The 25,494-nt window shown below is 42.0% G+C and overlaps 1 protein-coding gene and 2 long non-coding RNA genes across 4 annotated transcripts in view; 2 read left to right on the top strand and 1 right to left on the bottom strand.

Moving 5' to 3' along the window:
- Window positions 1–14,054, bottom strand: part of limk1a (LIM domain kinase 1a) — a 98,491-nt gene extending 84,437 nt beyond the window's left edge. The window contains exon 1 of one of the 2 annotated variants that reach the window (XM_057350360.1): window positions 13,893–14,054. In XM_057350360.1, the coding sequence (XP_057206343.1) occupies window positions 13,893–13,950 (58 nt within the window). In that variant the 5' untranslated portion in view covers window positions 13,951–14,054. The remainder of the gene's footprint in view (window positions 1–13,892) is intronic. The other variant, XM_057350366.1, reaches the window with a different exon arrangement.
- Window positions 1,989–4,628, top strand: LOC130564359 (uncharacterized). The gene is made up of 3 exons (XR_008964243.1): window positions 1,989–2,050; window positions 2,860–2,907; window positions 4,310–4,628. It is a non-coding gene; the product is annotated as an uncharacterized LOC130564359 (long non-coding RNA).
- A 7-nt stretch (window positions 14,055–14,061) lies between the features above and the next one.
- The window catches only part of LOC130564361 (uncharacterized), a 30,350-nt gene continuing 18,917 nt past the window's right edge, over window positions 14,062–25,494 (top strand). The window contains exons 1-2 of the long non-coding RNA XR_008964245.1: window positions 14,062–14,176; window positions 15,754–15,831. This is a non-coding gene — a long non-coding RNA (uncharacterized LOC130564361). The remainder of the gene's footprint in view (window positions 14,177–15,753; window positions 15,832–25,494) is intronic.

Below are 25,494 nucleotides of genomic sequence, written 5' to 3'. Positions count from 1 at the left end.
TGTTAGTGGAACGTTCTAAAAAAATTATCATAAAACATTATCATTGCGTTGTTAATGTAACGTTCTAAAAATTTTACCATAAATATCTTCTGGGGATATGTAAGAAAATTTAAGGATGAGTATAATAACAAATAATAACGCAAATTGAAACATTCTTAGAACTAGCGTAATTTTTCTGTTCTTGAGGTTGCAAACAAATGTTGGCTTGGCTTATTGTATGTATTGTTAGTGAAATACTCTTTAAATATTACAGCTGTGACATTTCATATTTAAAATAAAAACAAAATGATATCAATGAGTGCCATCAATCAGATAATTAAAATCCGTTTTAACTTGCAGTTTACTTAAAAGTCACTATATGAAAATATAAAGTGTCACTTCGTTTTGACACCATACAAGTGACCAATCTGTGACCGGACATGGTTCTGTGGTCCAGCTCCAGTAGGACAGCCCTCATAGTTGAGTTAACTGTACCTTGGGAAGAGGCCATTAACGAAGCATTTGAAAGAAATAATCTCCAGTATGCCAACGTGGCAGCGGAGGCTGAAGATCGGGGATAGACAGCGGAAGTGTTCCCGTTGGAAGTGGGCTGCCGGGGCTTTGTTTCCAATTCCACTACAAGGCTGCTTAAGAAAGTGGGGATCAGAGGACAGGCCCAACGGATGGTAGTCAAAGAACTTGCCACTGTTGCTGAGAGAAGCAGCAACTGGCTGTGGTTGAAACAGAAGGATGCAATATGGGCTGCCAAGTAACCACGTAATAAAATGGTGTTGTGTGTTGTATTGTTATGCCATACAGGACCGAGGGCACTGAGCTTGCATTAACGGAGCCCAGTGGGGCTATAACAGCCTTAGCCAACAGGTTGGCGCATATGGTTGCGTTTAAATTTTTGTCATATTTTGTAATGTTATGCCATACGGGACCGGGGGGACTGAGCACATATTAACGGTTGGGGAGGTTGGGTAGTCGTGGCCTAATGGTTAGAGAGTCGGACTCGTGACCAGAAGGTTGCCGGTTCGATTCTCAGGGCACGACTGTGGTGCCTTTGAGTTGCAGCAATAGCTGCCCACTGCTTCTGCCAGATGACCTTGTAACAATGCGATACACCCAGGTCTGTTCAACCTGCGGTGGGCCTCCCTTGGCTGAGGGTGTCTTGTGATAAAGGGCCGAAAAACCCAATGAGGCTGAGGTGCACAACTGACGATGTGTTGCATTGATGGGAACCAAACAAAGGGCATTATCAGCAGCATCTCACCAAAAGGCATTTGTCACTCAGGATAATGTGATGAAATTGGGACACAACTCATGAGATGTCTCTAATAATGGTAAGGAAAGGTAAGCATGCTATATGTATTATAATAATTTATGGCGAAACACAGAGGATTCCTACCCGATGAACCAGTGAAACCTCAGACCTCCATTCATATTCTTTACTGCTTCCCCCTGCATAAGGCATGAGAAATGTCCTATTGGGCAATTCAACTGTGCTGAAATAGTGGGATTATAACAACTAGTCCTATTCAGCAAATCTGTCAGAGATTCTTTTCCCTCAGTCGCTTGCTCATTTTTCAGATCAGAAATAAAATTCTCAAAACTACTTATTCAAACTCCACAACATTTCTCAGCAGCGGAAGTCGTCACAGTGAATGGGAGAGTACCACAAATATATTTTTTGCATTCCCATTTGCTCAAATATCAAAAGAAAAACTACACAACAGTGTTTTCACGACATTTAATAAAAGGGAAAAAATAGAGAGATGGACGGCAGTGAGCAGAGAGAACATGTCAAATTTACAGACGCTGCATTAGAAACACCCCCACATTAGCATTAACTAGTTTTTTTTGTAATTTGATACAAAGGTAGTATAATACCAAAAATAGTGTTATAAATGTACATTAATTAAAATATATATATATATATACATATGAAAAACTTTCAAGGATTTACGATGCTGATGACCGTGATAGTATGGGCGTGGTTTTAGAGAGCACGTGCGTATCAAACAGCAGGAATAACGGACGACTGGTTCAAAGCTACTGCGACTTTCAGGTAAGCATAGTGAATTTTGCTGATTCTATGAAAAATACTTTAATCACTATGTTGATAATCTTAGTTTTGCAGCAGTTACTATTGTTTTAATGAGGTTATGATTGGGTTAACCGTATGATTGAACTTTCTCGAAAACTGCGGCCGTTATTCACAGAGCTGTTAGCTAGTAGGCTAACGTTATTTACAACTAAGGAATACAGTCGAAATTACGTTGATAAATGTTTTTGCTAAGACAATGTTTTCCCGTAGCATTCAGTTCACTCTTTCCATATATCGAAATGTTTTCGTTGGAGCACGTTCTTGATATTCTCCCCAAATCGGCCAAGACAAGAGCAACGTCGGTGCTGGAGAGCCGCAGCAGAGTTTACATCCCTAATCAAACACACCCAAACAAGCTCATCAGTGTATTCAGGATTAACGTTATTAACCCAGATAGCATGAGTTGTGTTTGATAAGGGTTGGATCGAGCTAAACTCTGCTAGCGCGGCTCTCCAGTACCGACGTTGCCTGGCCCTGGGCTAAGATTAGATGACCGGAGGGACAAGCCGCGCATTTTTTTCCAAAGCGGTCAAGTTAGTTTGACGTTTGATATTCATAAGACATTCACGCTCTTTGCGTGTGTTATGTTTTTATATACTAAATCCATATTTTTATGTTTAATGTACTTCAATTCATTTAACTCTGCCATCGTTTGCGATAAAGTTATCAAACCAACTGTAAAATTATCAGAATATTATTCCCTATAATGCATCAGGCTTGTTTTTTTTCAGATTATTTAAATTTTCAGTTTTTTCTCATTTCTTTGACAGTGGTATTTTCACAAAACTATATCCCTCATGGAGTCTGACCGGGACTGGGTATGACCATTTTTCCCCCTTTTAGTGCATGCTGGTTTTTATGTAAATTATTGTATGTTTAAATTAAATTATTTAAAATATTTGCCATGTTAAACATTTATCTTTTAAAGTTTCTCTTTTAAATACTATTTTGTGCAAGGTAGAAACTATATTTTGTATCACTATCTCTTATAAATAAATAATATTGTAAACGATACAATAGCAAGACCCAATTATTTTGATGCAGTAGTACTCAGTGGTACAATACTTGGTAGTATTTGAAGAGTTTGGTTCCAAGATGAGAGAACTCCGTTTTTAATTTTCAAAAATCATGTTTTTTATTATGTTTCATTGTGTAACATTTTGATAAACAGAGCTTTATTTTGGATTTATGGTTATCTCATTTTGGAACCATACTCTTCAAATACTAACTAAAAAAAACCACCTATCCATAACTCTGACTAATCATTAATTCATCATGCTGAAGCATTAAAAAAATATTTTATGTTTATTTATAAGATTTTCTGCATGAGCAAGTACAGCGTTCCAGTTATTTTATACTAAATCTCACCACACTAAAAGGGGAAGTTCACCCAAAAATCTACTTTGTGTGTTTTTTTTTACACACCCATATGACATTAAACATGTTTAGACAACTTCCGGCTATTTAGGTGACATCCAAGAGATTTCCTGGCCTCCTCATAGACATCATAGCCTCAGTTTTTCCCAAGGTCCAGAAAAGTACTGAAGACATTGTTCAATTGGTCCATCCCCACATAGTGGCTCAGTTGAAGTTTTTTGAAGCGACGAGAATGCTTTATGTGCGAAAAACACACCAAAATACTGACTTCAATGGATATATTCTCCTCTGTCCTTTCAGTGTATGGCGTGCGTTCACGAGAGCACTTCTTCGTCTTCTTCTTGGACGAGAGCACTTTGACGCATGCGTATTAGGTTTGTGCGACGAACGCCACATGGGGCTTGCCCCTATTGGTACTCCGGCGCTCTGACTCACAACACGGAAGTGCAACTCTGTGTTTCTTCATGCAGAAGAAGTGCTCTCGTGAGCCATACACTGACATTAGTCAAACACTGGAACAAAACGGTAATTTGGTTTGTTATTTGCACATAAAGCATTCTCGTCGCTTCAAAAAAATTGAACTGAGCCACTATGCACGGGTGGACCAATTTAACGATGTCTTTAGTACTTTTCTGGACCTTGACAAAAACTGACACCATGATGTCTTTGAGGAGGCCTGGAAGTCTCTCGGATGTCACCTAAATATCTTAACTTGTGCTCCGAAGATGCCGTAAGTTCTCTAAATATGTTTAACATCATGTGTGTGAGTAAAAATCACACAAAGTTGATTTTTGGGTGAACTTCCCCTTTAAATACAATACTATTGTCTTTTTGTCGTTCCAGTATTCTCTGAAGCTTATGTCCACTCCGATGTCCCGGTGATTGAAGCTGACATGGAGTCACAGTGACATCCTTAAAAACAGTTGTCATGTATATCTCTGTATCTCTGAATATTTTTTATTTATTTTTTGTTTATGTTTTAGATTTAAGTGTTATTGCCATATGTACATTTTTCATGAATGTTCTAAATATTTAGAATAATTTCAAGTCCATTTAAAAATCTTAAAGTTCTGAATTGTTTCTGATTGTTTTGTTTTTCATGTTATATATTGATGTGAACTGGAAATACTGTTTGAAGTTAATTATAATGTAAACTGAATATAACTACAATATAATATAAAGTATACATTTAATTGATTCTTTGTGCATGTCATTGATTAATGATGTTTTAATTAAGGTTCTTAGAACATTTTTATAACAAGAGACTGGAACGTTCTGAAAACCTTTTAATAACGTTCTTATAACCAAACAATAACGTTAATGAAACGTCTAAAAAACTGGACGTTTTGAACGTTCTAAGAATGTTCAAACATTGTTTTTTTAACTTACTGTGAACGTTAGGAAAACGTTCTTAGAACATTAATATAATGGCAAATGGAACGTTTTAATAACGTTAAAAAAAAACGTTGTTAGAACATTAATATAACAACAAACGTGCCTGTTCTAAAACATTTTGAATAACGTTCTTATAACCAAACAATAACGTTAATACAACGTCTAAAAAACTGGACGTTTTGAACGTTCTAAGAATGTTCAAACATATTGTTTTTATAACTTACTGTGAACGTTAGGAAAACATTCTTAGAACATTAATATAATGGCAAATGGAACGTTTTAATAACGTTTAAAAAAACGTTCTTAGAACATTAATATAACAACAAACGTACCTGTTCTAAAACGTTTTGAATAACGTTCTTATAACCAAACAATAACGTTAATACAACGTCTAAAAAACTGGACGTTTTGAACGTTCTAAGAATGTTCAAACATAAACGTTTTTAAAACTTACTGTGAACGTTAGGAAAACGTTCTTAGAACGTTAATATAATGGCAAATGGAACGTTTTAAAATCGTTCTTAAAACATTATTATAATGGCAAATGGAACGTTTTTATAACGTTTATAAAAACGTTCTTAGAACATTAATATAACAACAAACGGAACCGTTCTAAAAACGTTTTGAATAACGTTCTTATAACCAAACAATAACGTTACAATACAACGTCTAAAAAACTGGACGTTTTGAACGTTCTAAGAATGTTCAAACATACACGTTTTTAAAACTTAATCGAAACGTTACAGGAACGTTTTTAAAACGTAAAATTGTTAGCTGGGTAGTCAGCACTGCCCTAGTCAACTGCGTAAACGTCCGTCATTAAAAAAACAAACAAACAGAAGGCAGGAGAGAGAGAGAGTGTGTTATTATGGCATCTGCAGAGTCCGATCGATCATATTAGGCAAATAAATACTAAAGAACCGTCCAATTCAGAAGACCGCACACACAGCCTGTGTCATACTCGCGCGACTCGTCCCCGCTTTGCGCGTTTCGCGGATGAGCCGTTTAAACTTGACGCGCACTCACAGCCTGTTTCATATTCGCACGTCTCTGCCCCGCGTTGCGCGTCTCGCGGACGAGCCGTTTAAACTTGATGCGCACACACCTCATAACACACAGCCTGCTTCGTAATAACGTTTATAGTACTTGAGTCCGGCTCCACACGGGCATCTGGCAATATAGACGAGGCTTGACGCACGTGCGCACCCTGTGTCAACTCACGCCTATCTCCGCCTTTCAAACAAATGTAAATTCTATCTAACTGTTTTGCTAATTTCACTTGGATGAAATTAAACATTCAGCACATTTTCTAATGGTTTTAAAAGATCCCACATACTTAAAAAATTATAAATCAGCCTATGTAACCGATGAACTATTTTAATAATTCACGAACACAATAGAAAATGTTATGGATTTAAGGGTTACAATGGGAGTTGTATTTGTTTTAATGGAAACTATAATAGTGTACACTGGTATTTGGATTCTATTGGTGTGGTGTAATCTTGAAGTTGGGAACCAACTGAACAACAGTAAGCCCTATTTGAATAATGCCCAAAACACACTACAAAAATGAATTTTGTAATGGTTTTAATGGAAACAATTAGAATTTCTGTAATGTTTTTTGTTTTTGTTTTCTTTCAGCAGGGTAACTATACCCATACTGTGCTCCACACAAACAATATTGAGCTGAAGCTTGAATTAGAAAAGTTAAAATCGCAATCGCAATGTCTGTCAAAAATATCGCAATTAGATATTTTCCCCAAATCGCACAGCCCTAGTTCAAACACCTTATAAAAGTGAATTTTCGAGAATATGTCTCCATAAATGAAGGACATTTTCGGTTAGCTCGACCTCTGGTGCAGACAAGTTTCACACGCACTTATAATTCAGGCATGATGCTAGGTCATCTTTTTAGTCTTCCGAACTTCCCAGCAAACACAGTACGTTCTGAAGACATCACCAGTTTGTCTTCATTTGGTAACCTTGACATTACTTTGTGACCACGTTCTGAGGACGTCTTGGCAACGTTCCATTTCTTAGAATTGTTGCTTACATCCAGAAATACTCGTTATTTATTATATTAAATATATGTAATTATATATATATTATATTATATTAAATATATAAATATGTTTTGATACTCGTGGGAGTATCAAAATATCTAAGATTGAGTTCCATGACGTTGTATCTTTTGAATATCTTGCACTTAAAATGACTGGAATAACATCTATGGCTATAATCTTAATTTATCGACCTCCAAAATTTCATGCAGACTTTTTCTCAGAGATTAGTGAGTTACTCACTCTTGTCTGTGCTAGTTATTCATCTGTAATTTTTCTTGGTGACTTTAATATACATGAACACACCGTACAATGCAACGAATTGATATCTGTTCTGGATTGTTTCAGCCTAACTCAACATGTAACTTTTGCTACTCACTCCAGGGGTCATATACTGGATCGTATATGTACATCTGGTTTATATAATATTCTTGTTAGTGGAACTGATTTTGCCTTTTCAGATCACAAACTCCTAAACTTCAGTTTTAGTTTCCCTACATCTGTATCGCCTGTGAAAAAAATGCTCACCTATCGTAAAATTTGTTCTGTGGATCCATCGGCATTCTCTGAGTCAATAAGGGCTTCTTTATTGTCAGATTGTTTACTATCCAACTGTCCATCAGAAATATGCAGCATCTATAATAATTCCTTTTTCCAAATACTTGAGAAACATGCTCCTGTTAAAACTAGACTGGTTCCATCTACACATGTTTCATCCTGGTTCACTCCGGAACTCCGAGTAATGAAAATTATGGGACGTCGCTTGGAAAGACTGTGCAGGAAATCTGGACTCATTGTGCACTCCTTGGCCTTGAAAGAACATTTGCTCAACTACCGTACAGCCCTCAATGCTGCAAGATCCTCATATTTCTCTTCTACTATTAAGAATTCTATGTGCAGGCCCAAATCTCTGTTTGCTGTGGTTAACAAGCTCACTAACCCTCCACAACATGTTATTTCTGGCTCTGATGTGCTTGTAAACTTTTCTCATTTCTTTTCAGACAAATTGAAGTCAATCACTGAATCCATTTCCAAAGACACCCCTTATACAACTGACCCAAATGCTCACTTGATGTCAGCTGACTCGGCTTACTCAACAAACTCTCTCTCTGCTTTCACTTTAACTACTTCTGCTGCCATAAGTGATCTAATTGTGAAGTCTAATTCAACATCCTGCCATCTTGATCCAACACCTACTGTTTTGCTTAAGATGTGTATTCCTGAAGTTGAACCTTTCATAACACATATGATAAACTGAAGTTTAGCATCTGCCATTGTTACAGCTGAATTAAAAATGACTTCAGTGACCCCCATTCTTAAAAAAACAGGCCTTGACCATCTAAACATGAACAATTACAGGCCAATCTTAAATTTACCATTCTTGAGTAAAATTCTTGAAAAAGTTGTGGCTTCACAATTGAGATCTTACCTAAATGCTAATGGACTTTTTGAACCTTTTCAGTCAGGATTTCGCTCATCACATAGCACTGAAACTGCTCTTCTTCGTGTGGTTAATGACATTCTTCTGTCCAGGGATTCTGGGTCAATTAACATCCTGATTCTTCTCGATCTAAGCTCTGCATTTGACACAGTCTGCCATGAAATACTCATCTCTCACCTTTTTGATATCGGTATCACTGGTTCAGCTCTTTCCTGGCTCATTTCCTACATCAGCGACAGAAAATATTATATCACCATACAAGGGTATAAATCTGCCACTGCTCCGGTCTCACAGGGTGTTCCTCAAGGGTCAGTTCTGGGTCCACTTCTGTTTATCATTTATATTTCTCCACTTGGTGACATCATACGCATGCATGGGCTTCAATTTCATTGCTATGCTGATGACATTCAAATTTACCTTACCACCAGCTCTGATAGGATATCCCTGCCTGACTCACTTATTGCATGCATCAGGGATATCAAGCATTGGATGTCCTTGAATTTCCTTAAACGAAATAATAACAAAACCGAAATATTGATGATTCGAGCTGCTACCTCAGTCAAAAGGATGGACCTGTCCTTTGAAATTGACGGGATTCATGTTAAACCTTCTTCATCTGTCCGTAATCTTGGTGTCTTATTTGACACATCTCTATCTTTTGCCTCTCATATTTCTTTTGTTGTTAAAAACTCTTTTTTCCATCTTCGTAATATTGCACGACTTCGATCTTCTCTCACTCTAGCTGATGCTGAAATCCTAATTCATGCATTAATCACATCACGTCTGGATTATTGCAATGCTCTACTTTTTGGTCTGCCTAAAAAACTCATAGCAAGGTTACAGTATGTTCAAAACTCAGCAGCTAGAGTTCTCACCTCCACCAGGCGCTCTGCTCACATTACTTCCCTACTGCATGATCTTCACTGGCTACCTGTGGCATCACGTATTCACTTTAAGATATTACTTCTAACATTTAAGGCATTAAATGGTCTTGCGCCTCCATATCTGTCTGATCTACTCTGCTCCTACTCTCCTGCCCGGACCCTCAGATCATCTGAGCTTGGTCTTTTGTCCATTCCTCGTTTTCGGCTGTCCACTGTAGGTGGTAGGTCATTTAGTGTTAATGCTCCTAAATTATGGAATTCGCTACCGCTTACACTTCGTAATATATCATCCTTGCCTACCTTCAAGACACAGCTAAAAACGTATCTTTTCAATATGTATTTTGGATAATGTGGCTATTTGTGGCCTTATGTGTTTGTAATGTGTATGTGTATGTGCAAATGTATGTATAGCACTATGTGAAGCGACCTTGAGCTATGGAAAGGCGCTATATAAAAAAAACTTCTTATTCTTCTTCAGAAACGTCCTAGCCACGTCCTCAAATAACGTCGTGAATTAATCCCATGGAGAACGTTGTAGCAACGTGACGTATTGGTCTTCAAATAACATGGTAGCTGGTCATTTGATTAATGAATCTGGTCATTTTTGCTAATGTTCCAGAAACGTCCTAGCCACGTCCTCAAACAACGTCATGAATTAATCCTATGGAGAACGTTGTAGCGATGTGATGTACTCATCTTCAGATAACTTGGACACTGGTCATTTGATTAATGAATCTGGTCATTTCTATTTATTATGTTATTGTATGGAAAATTTATGATCAGAGTAAAATATGTTATAATTTCAAGCCGAATGCTATAAATTCGACTTCTGACAGCTATTAAACAGGAGTTTAATTCAATACCACAATTAAAACCGCATTCTATTTATTTAGTACGCGCGTCTGATATGTGTGTGCGCATCTCCAGCACGCACGCGACTTCTCTGTTCTGCAAAGAGCCTCGTGCTCGCATCATTTAAACGTTAACAGTATTTTTTTACCTCACTTGCTGATATATTACTTTAGCAGTTTATTAAAAATCTTTATTTACTTTATACCTTACATATGTGAGAGTAAACATATTTTAGTGATTTTTGATCGATTTGGCGCGTTTAAATGAACCGACCCTGATGTTTGTGAGTGTAACTAAAGAAGCTTTTGATTGTTGTTTCTAAAATGGACTGCCAGCTAAACTTATGTGTTAAGACAATAATATAATGTTAACCCTCCTGTTATGTTTGGGGTCAAATTGACCCCAAAGCTACTTTTACAATTTTTTTAAATATGCTAAATACATATTTAAAACTTGATTCTTTCTGACTTTTTCTAATTTCATTAAAATAGTTCATAGACATGTTCATCTTATGTTACAGAGTTTCCAGAATGTCTGTACACATCTAAACCTAATCGTTGATGTTTGTTCTTTTTATGCTTAACTTTCTATGCCAAATATTTTTTTGTTCTATTTTACCTTTTCCTGATGAATCTCTCTTGCCAACATAAGTAAAATATTAGTTTTAGTTTGTACTTATCGTATCAAACATCAGAAACACGCACGCACACGCACGCACGCACAGCACTCACACACACACACACACACACACACAATCTGCACAACAGATTCCCAGTAGCAAAAAAGTACTAACTATTGTGAAATTGTATTTAGTGTTCAGTTTACATTTACAATTTTGCATTTTGGAGGATCTTTTTATTCAAAATGACTGGCAGTGAACAGGGTATACTGCAGTGTATGGGACCCATGACCGATGCTCTTTCAACTGAGAAACAGGAAAACTTTTGAAGCTGTTGAATGTTGTTTTTTTGTGTGTGTATATCTATACATATGTACAGTATAGCCTATATACAGAAGTGTTTCTGTAGCTCAGTTGGTAAAGCATTAGCAGTGCAAAGGTCATTGGTTCAAAAGCCAGGGAACACGTATTGTGTATAAAACAATGTATACTGTAGATACAGTATACAAATAATGTATAGCTTGAATGCATTTACCCTTTGAAAAAAACTTGCATCAAATGTAAAAAATGTTAATATTATCCTAAATATTCTATAAATTCATGTGGTGCAAAATGCTGTTTTTCTAGGTAAACGCAACAGGTTACATGTAGAAAAAAATGAATATAATATAATGAAATTATGAAAAAGATGTGTTTTTTCTTAATACTAAGTAAAATAGTAGGTAGGTTAATTGTGACTAAATAAATAACAAAACATAAAACTTTCTTTTTGAGCAATTTTGTATATTGAAGTGTTGGGGTCAAAATGACCCCACACATTAAAAGTGTTGCTAAAAATTGAACATAATAGGACGGTTAAGCTTAAAGATAATGTTTATTCATCTCTGTCAATAAATATCTGCTTTAAATCGTCTATATTTTGTTGAAGTCTTTGATTATTTATGTCATGTAACTAAAGTATAAATAAAATATCTGATTCTGAGGTGCAGTGCTGTGTTGAGTTTTATAATCGTTATACTGTGCTATACATATTTGAATAAATAATTACTCAAATTATGAATATACTTAAATATTTAACGCACAGATTAAATCACAAATTAATTTAATCCATGTGAGGGATGACAATTGTTTAAATTAAATTAAAAACGATTTTAATAACATGACTGTTTGGTCGTCAGGACGTACTCATCATGTCCCAGAAACGTTACTTGGTATGTCACTGCGACAAATATGGTACGTTCCAGGTACGTCTTCAGGAGGTAATCACCACATCCCAGCAACATGCAATCTTAAATCGTAATGACGAATATGAGAATCACAAAGTTACGTCGTGTGTTAGCTGGGTTGTGTCTGTACTGAAGAATAGAAGTGACTGAGAGAAAGCGCAATAGTGGGGAGAGAAAGAGCAAGCTAGCGCAACAAGTGCGCATTAGGCCCGATTCACATTTTGCGTCTTTTCTGCACGCATATTCGTTATTTTAAATGTAGACGAACGGCAGGCATGCGGAAATAGGGGGCAACACGCATGCGGGGCAACACGCATGCGGTGCGACGCACATGTGGTGCAACACGCTCTTTTTTCAGTCGCATCGGCGCCGCATAGAGATGAAAAATCTCAACATTTCAAAAAGCCGCAAGCGCACAGCAGGTCATGTGACAAGAACCAACCAGCCAATATAGACAAGCTCAATGAAGATGGAGACACAGAGGATCACAGCATAACTGAATTTAATAGCAGAGTTATTGCAAGATATTTTCAGTGCATATAATCCATTTATCCTTTGTTTATACCTCCTCGTCTCAATGGCTATCATGGCCCATGGTTGCTTAGCGACGACTGACGCCAGGAGAGCGCAAATTCCAGGTGCTTTGGAAAAAAGGAGAAAGCAGTGCGGCTCGCGTTTTCCGCGCGGTTTTAGACGCGACATGTGAATCGCCTCTTAGGAGTGAGAAGCTCCATTGAAGAGGAGCGCACAGAATAATAAAACGTGGTTTCGGAGGGCTGAAATTTAAAAGTCAGTTTAACCGGAACACTCGGATGAAAAAATGCTGTAGTGTACTATAGTATTTGCTATAGCAAAAATAGATTATTGTAGTAAAATGATAAACATAAACTGTAGTAAACACTGCAGTATACTTTAATATAGGTTCAAAAACACTTTAGTCTCTAGGAATTTTACAGCAGCTTACTAAGTACTATAATACAGTACTACAATTATAGCGGCGGTCATCATCACACGTTTCAATGCAAGTTTCTCGGCTCGCCTAAAGTTAAACCTTACAACTATTTACAGCTTTACAAAGCAATCTGACTTCTGAAATACGTGAGAAAGAGCTTTTTTATGCGCACACAGATCCATGCATGCACCCATGCACAAGCACTGCAGGTGAGAGAGAAAGTGCCCAACTGGAGCGGATGATGGAACAACAGACTGAAAGCAGGTCAAAAGAATATTTGATTTGTTATTTGTTATGGGTGGATTAATTCACATGTTTTTTCATCAAACTTCAGACAGGTTTAAAGATCTACACATCATGGTTTTGAATGATTATTCATGTAACATGGGATTAACATGGTATCCAATATTAGGTTTCAGTGAATTTGCATAATTTTTCCAGTTGTTGATGAAAACTGAATATGGATTCTTTTAAAATAATTGCAGAGCTTGCATTTACACTCCAGTCAATTAAATATTAACTGTAATTAAATACAATTTAATTTAATTAAATATTAACATTTGTAATCACAGAAATTCCCATCACTTTGCTAGTTCCAGAAATCCCTATTTTCATCTAAATTCACAGATATCCCAGGTTTCCTATAATCCGCCTGGTCAAACCATGTTACTACCATGGGCACTTCAAGTAGTTTTATTATTGCACAGCTTGTAATGTTTACAGTTGATGAGACCAACATAACCTAGTAAAGACACGTAACGTACTTGAATTGACTTAATAAACGCACGCACGCACTCTTACACGGTTTTGTTAATAACAGCCTTATTCTCTGTCTCGTTGATTGAAGCAATGAGCAATGGAAACATTTTCCTGCGCAGCCAGCATCAGTGCGCGCGCGCACGCCTCAGGATCCTTCACGACCTCTACCGAAGATCTGCGCATCTCCAGCGCATCTTTACCTTCAAACACTGTATAAACAGCATGCAGATGGACTGACCTTCCTCCTCTCCCATGCGCTCGTCCTTCCAGGTGCAACAGGGCAGCATCAACCTCATCCAAGCGTTGTACAGAGAGCAGCGTTTCTGGAATCACTTACCAGAGAAATTCGCGGGGCCAGTCGATACTTTTAGTATCCTACTACGGGAATGGCTGGACTCATTAATATTAAATACGCAACGATACGCTTTTTTTTCATTGGCTAAACGCCTAGTTGATAAGTAGGGTTTGGTCAGCTGGCAAATGTATGATTACGTCACTGGGCGCTGACCGAGAAACTACTGCGTGAGTGTGTATTTGATTTTTATGTGCTTTGACAATGTAAAGACTCAATTAATTAGAATGTTGAATTCTGAATCATATAAGCCACTCCCTCGTCGTAGTAGGATCGGGGTTGAGAACGTTCCTAAACCATAACCTAAGGGAAATTGGCCAACTAAAGTCTATCCCTGGGAGCCACCAGAGCGGGAGAATCCCGTCTGCGCATGCGCCAACAACTACACCTATGATAAATAATAACATAGCATAAATGGCATTTCATATTGTATATAGATATTTCACATAGGTAGGCGTTTTGCTTATTGTTTTATTAGAGTTGTCACAATATACGATTTTTTACTTTTTTTTAAATGAACAAATTTATACCAATGTCAATCAAAATCATCTTTCATTATTTTTCTCCTTTTTGGCAAACAAAAATCACACTTCAAATTTAATATGACGGGTGCTGACAATACCTGTATATTGTAATACCCCCAGTTACTATTGACATGAGTAAAAAGATAAGATGCAAAAATCAAGTTTTTAAAAAGGTACCTTACTGATAGGTCAGATGTTAGTATTTTGTAATAATATGGTGGTTTAAATACCCCTCCCCCCCCCTTTTGTGTGTTTTTGTTTTCTGCTTTGTGCATTTTTCACAAAAATCCTACAAAGTATGTTGTCTTTCAAAGACGTTTGTCCCTTTTTGTCACAACCATAACACATAAAAATTTCTTTATTTTAAAATAGAAAACTTGTGCATAGTCTGATACTTTAGACGGATGATTTTATTGGTTATAAATACATTATCTAAGAAATTATATTCTGTCTACATGTAGCTGTATACAGTATATTAGGTTAAGTTGACTTTGTGTGGGGTGTAATCATTCAAACACTTCAATTGAATTAAGTGTTTAATTTTAGTGTCCTAAAGATGTTAAGTGACTTACACTATTGTGTAACTTAAAGGGGTCATATGGCGCGAATACGTGTTTTTCTTTGGTGTGTTTTAAGTTGCCCATGCATGTATTAGGCATGTAAAATTGTAAAAATTAAAGTGTCGGAACAAAAGATGCATTCTATCTAAAAGCGAATGCTCACCCAGACCTGCCTAAAACGCCTCATGTAACCACACCCCCACAAATCTAATTCAATACTTGTTATGATTTGACCAAGACCACCCAAATGTATACGCAAGTAAGGTGGGCGTTACAGTTCCATCACACGCTTGCAGTATTCAACCAATCACTACGCACTGGTTAACTGGCCAATCATAGCACACCTCGCTTTTCAGAGTGATGAACTTTGTAAAAAATCTGCACGTTTCAGAGAGGCGGGGCAAAGAGGAGATACAAACATGCACGGTATGTGGAAAATACAGCATTTTTGAACCTTAAATCATGTATACACATTGCATTACATCTAAAACAAACGATAATATTCGTTTTAGACGTGTCATAAGACCCCTTTAAAAATAAATGTTTAATAAGCCTGTATATACTGTGTAAATACTGTATAGATAGATAGACGGTAAATGTCCAGAGAGTTCTTAATCAGATGACTTGACTGTAGAATAACTGTTATCTTCTTGTCTTTACCAGATCTGTGGAGGAGAAGTGGTGACAACTGTTCCAGGAGCTGTAGACCAAAGAGAAATCCTTCTGTAGAAACAGGAGTCGGTCAGTTTCTACCCTAAACAATGCCAGAAGAGTTAAAAAATTACAATTTCTTTGACATGAAGAAGAAAAAAACAAGTGAATGTAGCGAGGAAGGCGGGACGAGAGCCGTGGGGCAGGAAGGCGGGGCCGGTGGCGTGAGTGATAATGAGTATCAGCTGTACGCGCACCGGTCCCGCATGCCTCACGGGGAGCTAGGGAGCATAAGAGGACGAGCGACGGGACTGCCGAGGAGAGAGGACCGGGCCCGGAAATGTTAAGTTTTATTTATGTTTGTGTGGCTGGCAGTCGACCGTGAGGTGGCTGCCGGCCTTTTACTTCCGTGTTATTGTTTGTTTATTTTTGATTAAAGTTTATTGTTTAAATGTAAAAATAAATAAATAAATAAACAAACAATAACACGGAAGTAAAAGGCCGGCAGCCACCTCACGGTCGACTGCCGGCCACACAAACATAAATAAAACTTAACATTTCCGGGCCCGGTCCTCTCTCCTCGGCAGTCCCGTCGCTCGTCCTCTTATGCTCCCTAGCTCCCCGTGAGGCATGCGGGACCGGTGCGTGTACAGCTGACACTCATTATCACTCACGCCACCGGCCCCGCCTTCCTGCCCCACGGCTCTCGTCCCGCCTTCCTCGCTACAGTGAATAACAACATTGTTAGCCAGGGGGTAAAGGTTAACAAAAATTATATAAATAAAGAAATAGACATGATTTCTAAGTAACACAAGAATTTATGTAAACAAACGAAAAAGAAAAGCTAAACAATTAAGATCTGCTATTGGGGGATTTAGAATTAATTACATCATCACAGAGTTTTCATTGCTTTAACATGTTTAGATTCATAGCATGTTTATAGATATTGTTTAAATTCAATAAGAAACACATTAATGTTTGGTTGCACCAAGCTGAGAGAACACAAAATTCGTAATGTAATTCCATATAGATAAAGACTGGAATACACCACGTGACTTTTAAAATCTGCACAGATTTTTAAAAAACTAGACATCACACACTTGCAGACTTTTTGAAAGTTTGCAGAAAAAAACAGGGCATCACACACTATGTTACTTTTTCGTTAATCCGCCTCTCCGATCGCGGATAGCTGTAACAGTTTGCTCTGGTCCATTTCTCACAATGATGAGCCGACAAAGTTATTGCGAGACATGTTGTTTAATCTTGTCAGCGACAGCTCCATCCATCACTATACCATTTCACAATCACTTGAACTCGCGGGTGCTTTCACGAAATTATGAAAAATAATAAAATACTGCTACCTTGTTCTCACACACGTGAATACACCGCAACCGCACTACTTTTCCCAGCATCCAGTACGGTCAGGACTACAAACCCCATGCTTCTTAAAGGGACAATGCCGATATTCCCGCAACACTACCCCCACTCTGGATTGTTTTCAAATTATAACACCACTCCAGCACCATGACATAACTGACCTGCAACAGTATTACATTTTCACAGTAACATTTCAGTAACATATTCCACATTGCAGAAAACAGGCAGAAATGCATTCAACACATTATCTCCCCATATACAGGTGCTGGTCATATAATTAGAATATCATCAAAAAGTTGATTTATTTCACTAATTCCATTCAAAAAGTGAAACGTGTATATTACATACAGACTGATATATTTCAAATGTTTATTTCTTTTAATTTGATGATTATAACTGACAACTAATGAAAATCCCAAATTCAGTATCTCAGAAAATTAGAATATTACTTAAGACCAATACAAAGAAAGGATTTTTAGAAATCTTGGCCAACTGAAATGTATGAACATGAAAAGTATGAGCATGTACAGCACTCAATACTTAGTTGGGGCTCCTTTTGCCTGAATTACTGCAGCAATGCGGCGTGGCATGGAGTTGATCAGTCTGTGGTACTGCTCAGGTGTTATGAGAGCCCAGGTTGCTCTGATAGTGGCCTTCAGCTCTTCTGCATTGTTGGGTCTGGCATATCGCATCTTCCTCTTTACAATACCCCATAGATTTTCTATGGGGTTAAGGTCAGGCGAGTTTGCTGGCCAATTAAGAACAGGGATACCATGGTCCTTAAACCAGGTACTGGTAGCTTTGGCACTGTGTGCAGGTGACAAGTCCTGTTGGAAAATTAAATCTGCATCTCCATAAAGTTGGTCCGTTACAGTAACGGCCCGGTCATCAGGAAGGGGGTAGGCTTCCACCCATTTGGTAAAGTAGTCTTGTACTACTAGAATGTATCGGCTGAATCGTTCTGTCTCATTCATGGGACCCATCAGATCAGCAGCGATTCTTTCCATGGGAGCTCCCACTCTCATAGTTAGGCGCCCATAGGCGTTTGAGGTCTTTTGGTGGGTCGGGCCTTGGCAGCGCAGCTGGTGCATGTATGACACCATAGCGTCACATCTTCCCACATCTTATACCAGTAGTACCTGGTCTGTAATCGAGACAGCATTCGCTCCACTCCAAAATGTCCGCCGACAGGTCCATTGTGCATATGATGCATGACATTTTTACAGAACACGATGATTTGGGGGTAGAATTCAGGGCCTTCCATCAGGTAGAACCGGCATACTAAAATTCCATCTTTTAGATACAATCTTTTCCATTGGCTCCAGTAGGCTTTGATTACTGGTCTGCAAGCTGACACTCTGTCCCAGGATGGTCGCTCTCCTCCTTCTCCCATCCACCTTTTGATTGGTGCTATATCAGCATCAGCCTCCTGGGCCGAACGGAGCTCTTCGGGAATCCACCCGAACGGTAAGGTGTTGCTGGCAGTACTGATGGTTTGTATTACCTCCACTGTATTAAAAGCTTGTTGATGCTCAGAATTCCAGTGGAAACGGGCGTTTTTCTTTAGGAGATCATGAAGTTGTTTAGCGATTGTGGCAAAGTCTTTCACAAACCGTCTGTAGTAGGAGGCCAGACCCACAACTGCCGAACCTCATGAACGGTTGTTGGTTGGGGCCATTCCCAAATTTTCTCCACCTTCTGCGGGTCTGTGGCAATGCCATGCTCAGAGACGATGTGCCCTAGGTAGGCCACCTGGTGGCGGAAAAGACAACACTTGGAGGGTTTGAGTTTTAGATTAGCTTGGTGTAGTCTTTCGAATACTTGGACCAGACGATGGAGCATTTCCTTCACATCCTTTCCCAGCACAATGATGTCGTCCAGATAAACTAGGCATGTTTCCCATTGCATTCCAACCAGGACACGATCCATTAAGCGTTGGAACATTGCCAGGGCGTTGCAAAGCCCAAAAGGCATGACATTCCATTCAAACAGTCCCTTCCTGCTACAGAACGCAGAGGCCCGCTTAGCTTCTGGGGTTAATTCCACCTGCCAATAGCCTGAAGCTAAGTCCAGAGTGCTAAACCATTTTGCCGTTGACAGCGTGTCCAACGTGTCTTGGATACGTGGAAGTGGGTAGGCATCTTTAATGGTGCGCTCATTTAATGCTCAATAGTCCAGACATAGACGATATGTTTGGTCTCTCTTTTTTGTACCATCACAATCGGTGAAGCCCAGCTGCTGTTGCTTAGGGATGCTAAACCAGACTCAAGATTCTGTTCGATCTGTCTGTCGGCGTCTCTCTGCTTCTCAAACGCCATTCTACGCGAGGGTTGCTTCACAGGTGGACCTGGGCGGGTTTGGATGTCATGCTGCACCAGGTTTGTTTTACCAAGGTCTGTCGGGCCGGAGGAGAAAACATTACAGTAAGCAATGAGCAGCTCTGCCAGATCATGCTGTTCTGTCTCTTTTAAATCTGCAACACTTTCAGCATACATTGACTGCAAGTGGCTCGGGACAGTTGTGTGAATTAGGCCTGTAGGCAATACTGATGAAGTAGGAACCGGTACTACATCTGCCAGCTGGAGAACTCCAGCAACAACTCCATTCTTTATCCTCACCTCAGCGGGGCCAGGGTTGTATAGCCTCATGGGAATTCGATTATCTCACTGGGCGTCAACCATGATCCTCGACACTAGCACATGATGTTTCTCCATGAAGCCTTTAGTTGGACTCAGCAGCACGTCGCCTTTTACATGCTCCGGAAGTGTGCGTTGCCCTGCACAATAAACTCACATCCTGCTTCCAGCACAGTAGTACGTGCAATCCGCACAATGTGTACTTTGGGTTTGTCCTTCGGAGTGAAGTAAAGGTATCTGTTCACCGAACAGTACGATCTTCCGGCTGCCTAAGTCAAGACGTGCTCTGGCCTGTTCCAGAAATGGGTGCCCTAGAATGGCCTCTGCTACGTCTGCTACAATGAAGTTAACACTGACTGTGTGAGTTCCTATTTGAATTGGGACATCAACCTCACCAAGAACATTGACATTTAAAGAGCTGATTCCCTGCAGCGCCTGTATGGTGGATAGTCTGAGTGGGGGTCTCACATCGACTATAATGGTCTCATAGCAGTGCCGAGGCAACACATTCCTCCTAGCTCCACTGTACAAAAGGGCGCACGCTTCCATATTATACAGCAGGGTGTGTATGCACATTTCAGGGCCACTACCTTTGACTCTGAAAACTTCTGAGGTAGGTTGAGTTTCTGGGGTTTTGGGGTAATGCTTGAGCTACACGTTGCAGGTTGAGCCTGGGTGAAGGACAGTTCCACCTCATATGACCGACGCCCTGACAGTTGTGACAGACAATTTCTCCCCAATTTATTTTCTTCGCTTGGTAAAGTTTTGTGCTCTGGATTTCACAGGTGTTTTGTGTTTTTGTCTCCACTTGGGGATTGGTGATACGGAGTTCTCCTCGTCGCTTTCACTTTGTTCAGGGCACTCCCGTAGCGCAGCTGCTCTGGTTCTCCACTCTGCTGGTCTTGTGGCAGTCTACATAAGCTGTGTTACACTCGTGGCTGTGCGACGTGTGGTTTCATACCTGTGTGCAATCTCATAAGCATGAGCCAGTGTGTGTGGACGCTCTTCCAGCAGCCTCTGCACAATGTCAGCATCTCCCATCGCATTAGTGAACACCTCAACACTGATGGAGTCCTGTTCTTTTTCAGAGCTATCTGCATAGACAACGGAGACTTTCTCATATACATATCTCATCTCTCAATACGTGAAGCGGCTCACCTGCTTTTCGGACTCTCTGCCTCAGTTCTATTCCAATGGCAGCAGCATGTTCTGATGACGGCCCATATGCAGCTTCCATTTCCTCCACGATGCGGTCATAATCCCATCGACGTGATCTGGGGTTTTTGTGAACCACAGCACCTGCAGCACCCAGTAATCAGAACCTCATCTGCACAGCGGTTAGCTCTTGCGCAATCTTCGAAGCGATTTACAAACTCTCTCCAAGAAGTGGAACCATCAAACTGACCTGGTTGGAGCGTTGGGATTCTTTCTTTACAGCACTGCATTCCTCTCCACTGTCTGATGAGAGATCGTAGAACATCTGGCGTGGCTTCTTTCTGTGTCGTCTGGATCTATTCAGCTCAAGAAAACAATGCTCATCATCATTGGTACACACAGCGTTACTCTCAGGGTCGTGTACAGTATGCAGGGCTGCACAGGTAGCACGTTGGCAGGGTTTGTGATGCATTACGGGCATACTTCGAGACGTGACTTCGTTTGTTTGTTCACTGCTCATAACTTCTTGAGATTTTAAGTTTGCTGGTGTACTTTTCACATAGCACTGTGTATCAATTGCACTGTCATGCATCTCATTTCCCATTCAAAAGGGTTGGTTTTTCTTACTGTTTGTGGTGAAACATACGATTCATTACAGTATGTGGGCGTTTTGGCTGAAGCTGTTTGCGAGCATGCCGTATAGTTCTGTGTGAAGGGGTTTTTACAGCCATTATTTAATGCTGGAGCATTCAATTCATTCAACCAATCTGCGAATGACATAGACGTTCGTTTCTCATCATACTCTGTTAACATCGTAGCATTCATGTGGCCACCCGCATTGACATGGGCGTTTTTTCTCATCATGCTGCCGTGTAAACTTTATTTCCCTTTCTGTCGGTCTCTCGACATTGTGTCGAGCCGACAGATGGGTTTGTCCCTGAGAACCAATCACTTCCGACTTCTTAGAAATGGCCAATGAAATTGGCGAATGAAATTTGCATGCCGGACTCTGCCCCCAGATATCCAGGTATAAAAGGGAGACGGCGTGCCTCATTCATTCACCTTTTGTTCTTCGGAGCCTTCGCTCATGATCAACAGACTTCGCTACAAATAGCAAGTACAAGACTACCAGTTCTACGACGTGGTGCAGCGGACTGTCCCTTCCTGCGGCGACTTCCCCTGGGCGTCTCGGCGGTTCCAGAAGTGTTCGAGTTTTTTCTCTAAAAGAGCAAATTTCTCCAGCGTGGCATGTCCCGCTGTTCTCGTGGGTGCAACACACTCATCGAGGAGGGGGACGGACATGATGTCTGCTTCCAGTACTCTCGGGCAGATGTTGTGGATACGTCCTGCCCGCACTGCGGGCGGTTGATGATTCAGACGTTGCGTCACGGGTGTTCCCGCGGGACTCAGCCACCACCTCGTCTGCTTCCCGTTCCGTGACGGCAGGACTACGGCCCTGCCGCCCGCTACGGTGAGCAGCGAGGGTGATATGAGGATTACTGTGAGCGCTAATCCGTCAGCCACTGGCTCGCGGACCGTTCGCACCTCGTCTGACCATTCCCCATGAGACGGTCCCACCGTCTTGTTCCTCAACCACGTATCGGAAACGGTACGTGATGATGAGATGTCTGTTGCAGCATCGGAGGGTGACTTACTGGCATCAGACTCCGACGATTCCTTGAAGCTCCCTCCCTCTGGGGGTCGAGCTCAGGAAGAAGCAGACATCGAAATGTCAGCCATGCTTTCCCGGGCCGCCGGCATTGGGTTGCGGTGCACCGCACTGCCTCTCCCAACGCTCAGGGCTGGATGCACAGTACCTCGGGCTTGAGAGCGGCTCCAAGTTGCACTCGCCCCCAGTGCCATGTTCCCCGGAAGTGCATGAGGAACCTAGTATGACCTGGAATGCTCCCCTTCGGTGCGTACATGTCAACTGGTTCCATGGCCCTTTCTTCCCTCGATGGTGGGGCAGCTAGAGGATACGTCGATGTCACCCAGTGGCTCGACCTAGACTCCCGTCCAAAGCACGTAGGCTTTTCAGCATCTGAGGTGTCGAGAGCTTACACTGCTGCGGGCCAAGCGGTCCCCTCTCTCCACGCTATGACCATCCTGCAGGTCCATCAGGTCAATGCGCAGAGAGAGCTCCACGAGGGTAAGACCGACCCAGCGCTTATGCAGGAACTCCGCGCCGTCACTGACCTCGCTCTATGGGCAACCAAGGTGACTGCATGGGCCCTGGGTCGGACGATGTCCACACTTGTGGTCCTGGAGAGACACCTCTGGCTGAACCTTGCACAGATGAGTAACGCCGAGAAAGTCCGCTTTCTCGATGCACCCATCTCGCAATGGGGGGCTGTTTGGTGATACTGTCATGCTGCAGTTCTCGACAGTAAAGGAGCAGACAGAGGATATCAAGTATATCCTCCCCAGCTGCGACTCGACCGCCCTCTGGCCGCCGAGATCCCGTGCACCGTCTGCTTCCCAGCAGCCCTGGTCCTCTTCGAGACATACTCAATCTACCTTTCTGTCGGTCTCTCGACGTTGTGTCGAGCCGACAGATGGGTTCGCTCTTGAGAACATCAACTTCTGACTAGTTTAGAAAAGGCCAATGAAATTGGCGAATTAAATTTGCATGCCGGACTCCACCCCCGGATATCCAGGTATAAAAGGGAGACGGCGTGCTGCATTCATTCACCTTTTGGTCTGAGGAGCCTGAGCATCCCTCGACCGCTGCGGCGGGCGGCCAGCGTTGTGGCAAGAAGGACACAACATCTTGTTCCTAGAGGAAGAAACATCCCCCTAGAGGAAGGGGAAGGGCTTTCGCAGGCGTACGCCCTACCGGCTGCCGGTCCTACACGTTGCCCTGCAGGACACGGGCTGACACCGGTTCCACGCGTAGGTATTAGAACCTCGCGAAGGTGTTGGGCGTAGCAGATATCCGGGTATAAAAGGGAGACAGCGTGCTGCATTCATTCACCTTTTGTTTTTCAGAGCCTTCACTCTGATTGACGTCGAGACTTCATCTCTACGCCGAATTACTGCTGGAACCTTATGACGTGATGCAGCGGACTGTCCCTTCCTGCAGCGACTTCCCCTGGGCGTCTCGGCAGTGCCAGAACAGTTCGAGTTTTTTTCTCTAAAAGAACAAATTTCTCCAGCGTGGCATGTCCCGCTGTTCTCATGGGTGCAACACAGTCATCGAGGAGGGGGACGGATACGATGTCTGCTTCCAGTACGCTGGGGCAGACGTTGTGGATCACTCGGGGAGAGAGGAGTGCGGGTACTAACTATCTCGACGACTGGCTCATCTGGGCACACTCGCGAGATCTGTTGTGTACACACAGGGATCTAGTGCTCTGGCACCTAGATCAGTTGGGACCATAGGTCAACCGAGAAAAGAGCAAGCTCTCCCCTGTGCAGAGCATCCTCTTTCTCGGTATGGAACTCGACTCTGTCTCCATGACAGCGTGACTGATTCAGAGCACGCTCAGTCAGTGTTGATCTGCCTGAAACACTTCAGGCAGTCAGCGGTCCCCCTGAAACATTCAGAGGCTCCTGGGTACATGGCATCCTCGGTGGGGGTGGTCCCCCTCGGGTCGATGCACATGCGACCGCTCCAACACTGGCTACAGAGATGGGTTCCCTGGAGAGCGTGGCACACCGGCAGCAGACGTATGGTCATCACGCCTTTCTGCCGACGCACCCTGACCCCCTGGTCTTCAATGACCTTTTTGCGGACAGGGTCCCCCTAGGGCAGGGGCAAGGCACGTCGTGGTGATGACGGATGCCTCCCTGCAGGGTTGGGGTGCCGTGTGCAATGAGCACGCAGTGTCGGGCGGTGGAAGGGCCCCTGCCTGCGTTGGCATATCAACTGCCTAGAGTTGTTGGCTGTGCTACTTGCACTGAAGAGGTGGCAACCTCTCGTGCAGGGCAAGCACGTGCTGGTCCGGTTAGGACAGCACAGCTGCCGTGGGGTTATTAATCGTCAGGGTGGCATTCGCTCACGGCAGCTAACACGACTCGCCCAACGCCTCCTCCTCTGGAGTCAGCAGGTGATCAGCTCCCTGCGAGCCACATACATCCCAGGCGACCTGAACTAGACAGCCGACGCGCTCTCTCGTCAGTCGACGCCTCGTGGAGAGTGGCGACTCCATCCCCGCACAGTCCAGCTCATATGGGAGCAGTTCGGCCAGGCGCAGGTGGACCTGTTGCCTCCCTGGACTCCTCCCATTTCCGCTTTGGTACTCCCTGACCGAGGGACCCCTCGGCACGGATACCCTAGCGCACAGCTGGCCGCAGGGTAAGCGGAAGTACGCCTTCCCCCCAGTGAGCCTCATTTCACATGTCTTGTGCAAGGCCAGGGAAGAGGATCATCAAGTGGTACTAGTTACGCCCTACTGGCCTAACCGGACTTGGTTCTCGGAGATAAGGCTCTTGACAACAACTCCCCCCTGGCCGCTCCCCCTGGTGAAGGACCTGCTTTCCCAGGGGAAGGGGCACGTTACGGCATCCCAGGCAGACCCCTGGAACCTCCATGTCTGGACGGGATGAGGAGATCCTGAGTGGCCCACCCCCTGCGGTGTTTGGG

Source organism: Triplophysa rosa, linkage group LG14 (assembly GCF_024868665.1).
Source record: "Triplophysa rosa linkage group LG14, Trosa_1v2, whole genome shotgun sequence".
Taxonomy (NCBI): Eukaryota; Metazoa; Chordata; class Actinopteri; order Cypriniformes; family Nemacheilidae; genus Triplophysa; species Triplophysa rosa.
Note: the sequence above shows the minus strand (reverse complement) of the source record. Positions and strands in the feature narration are given on the sequence as shown.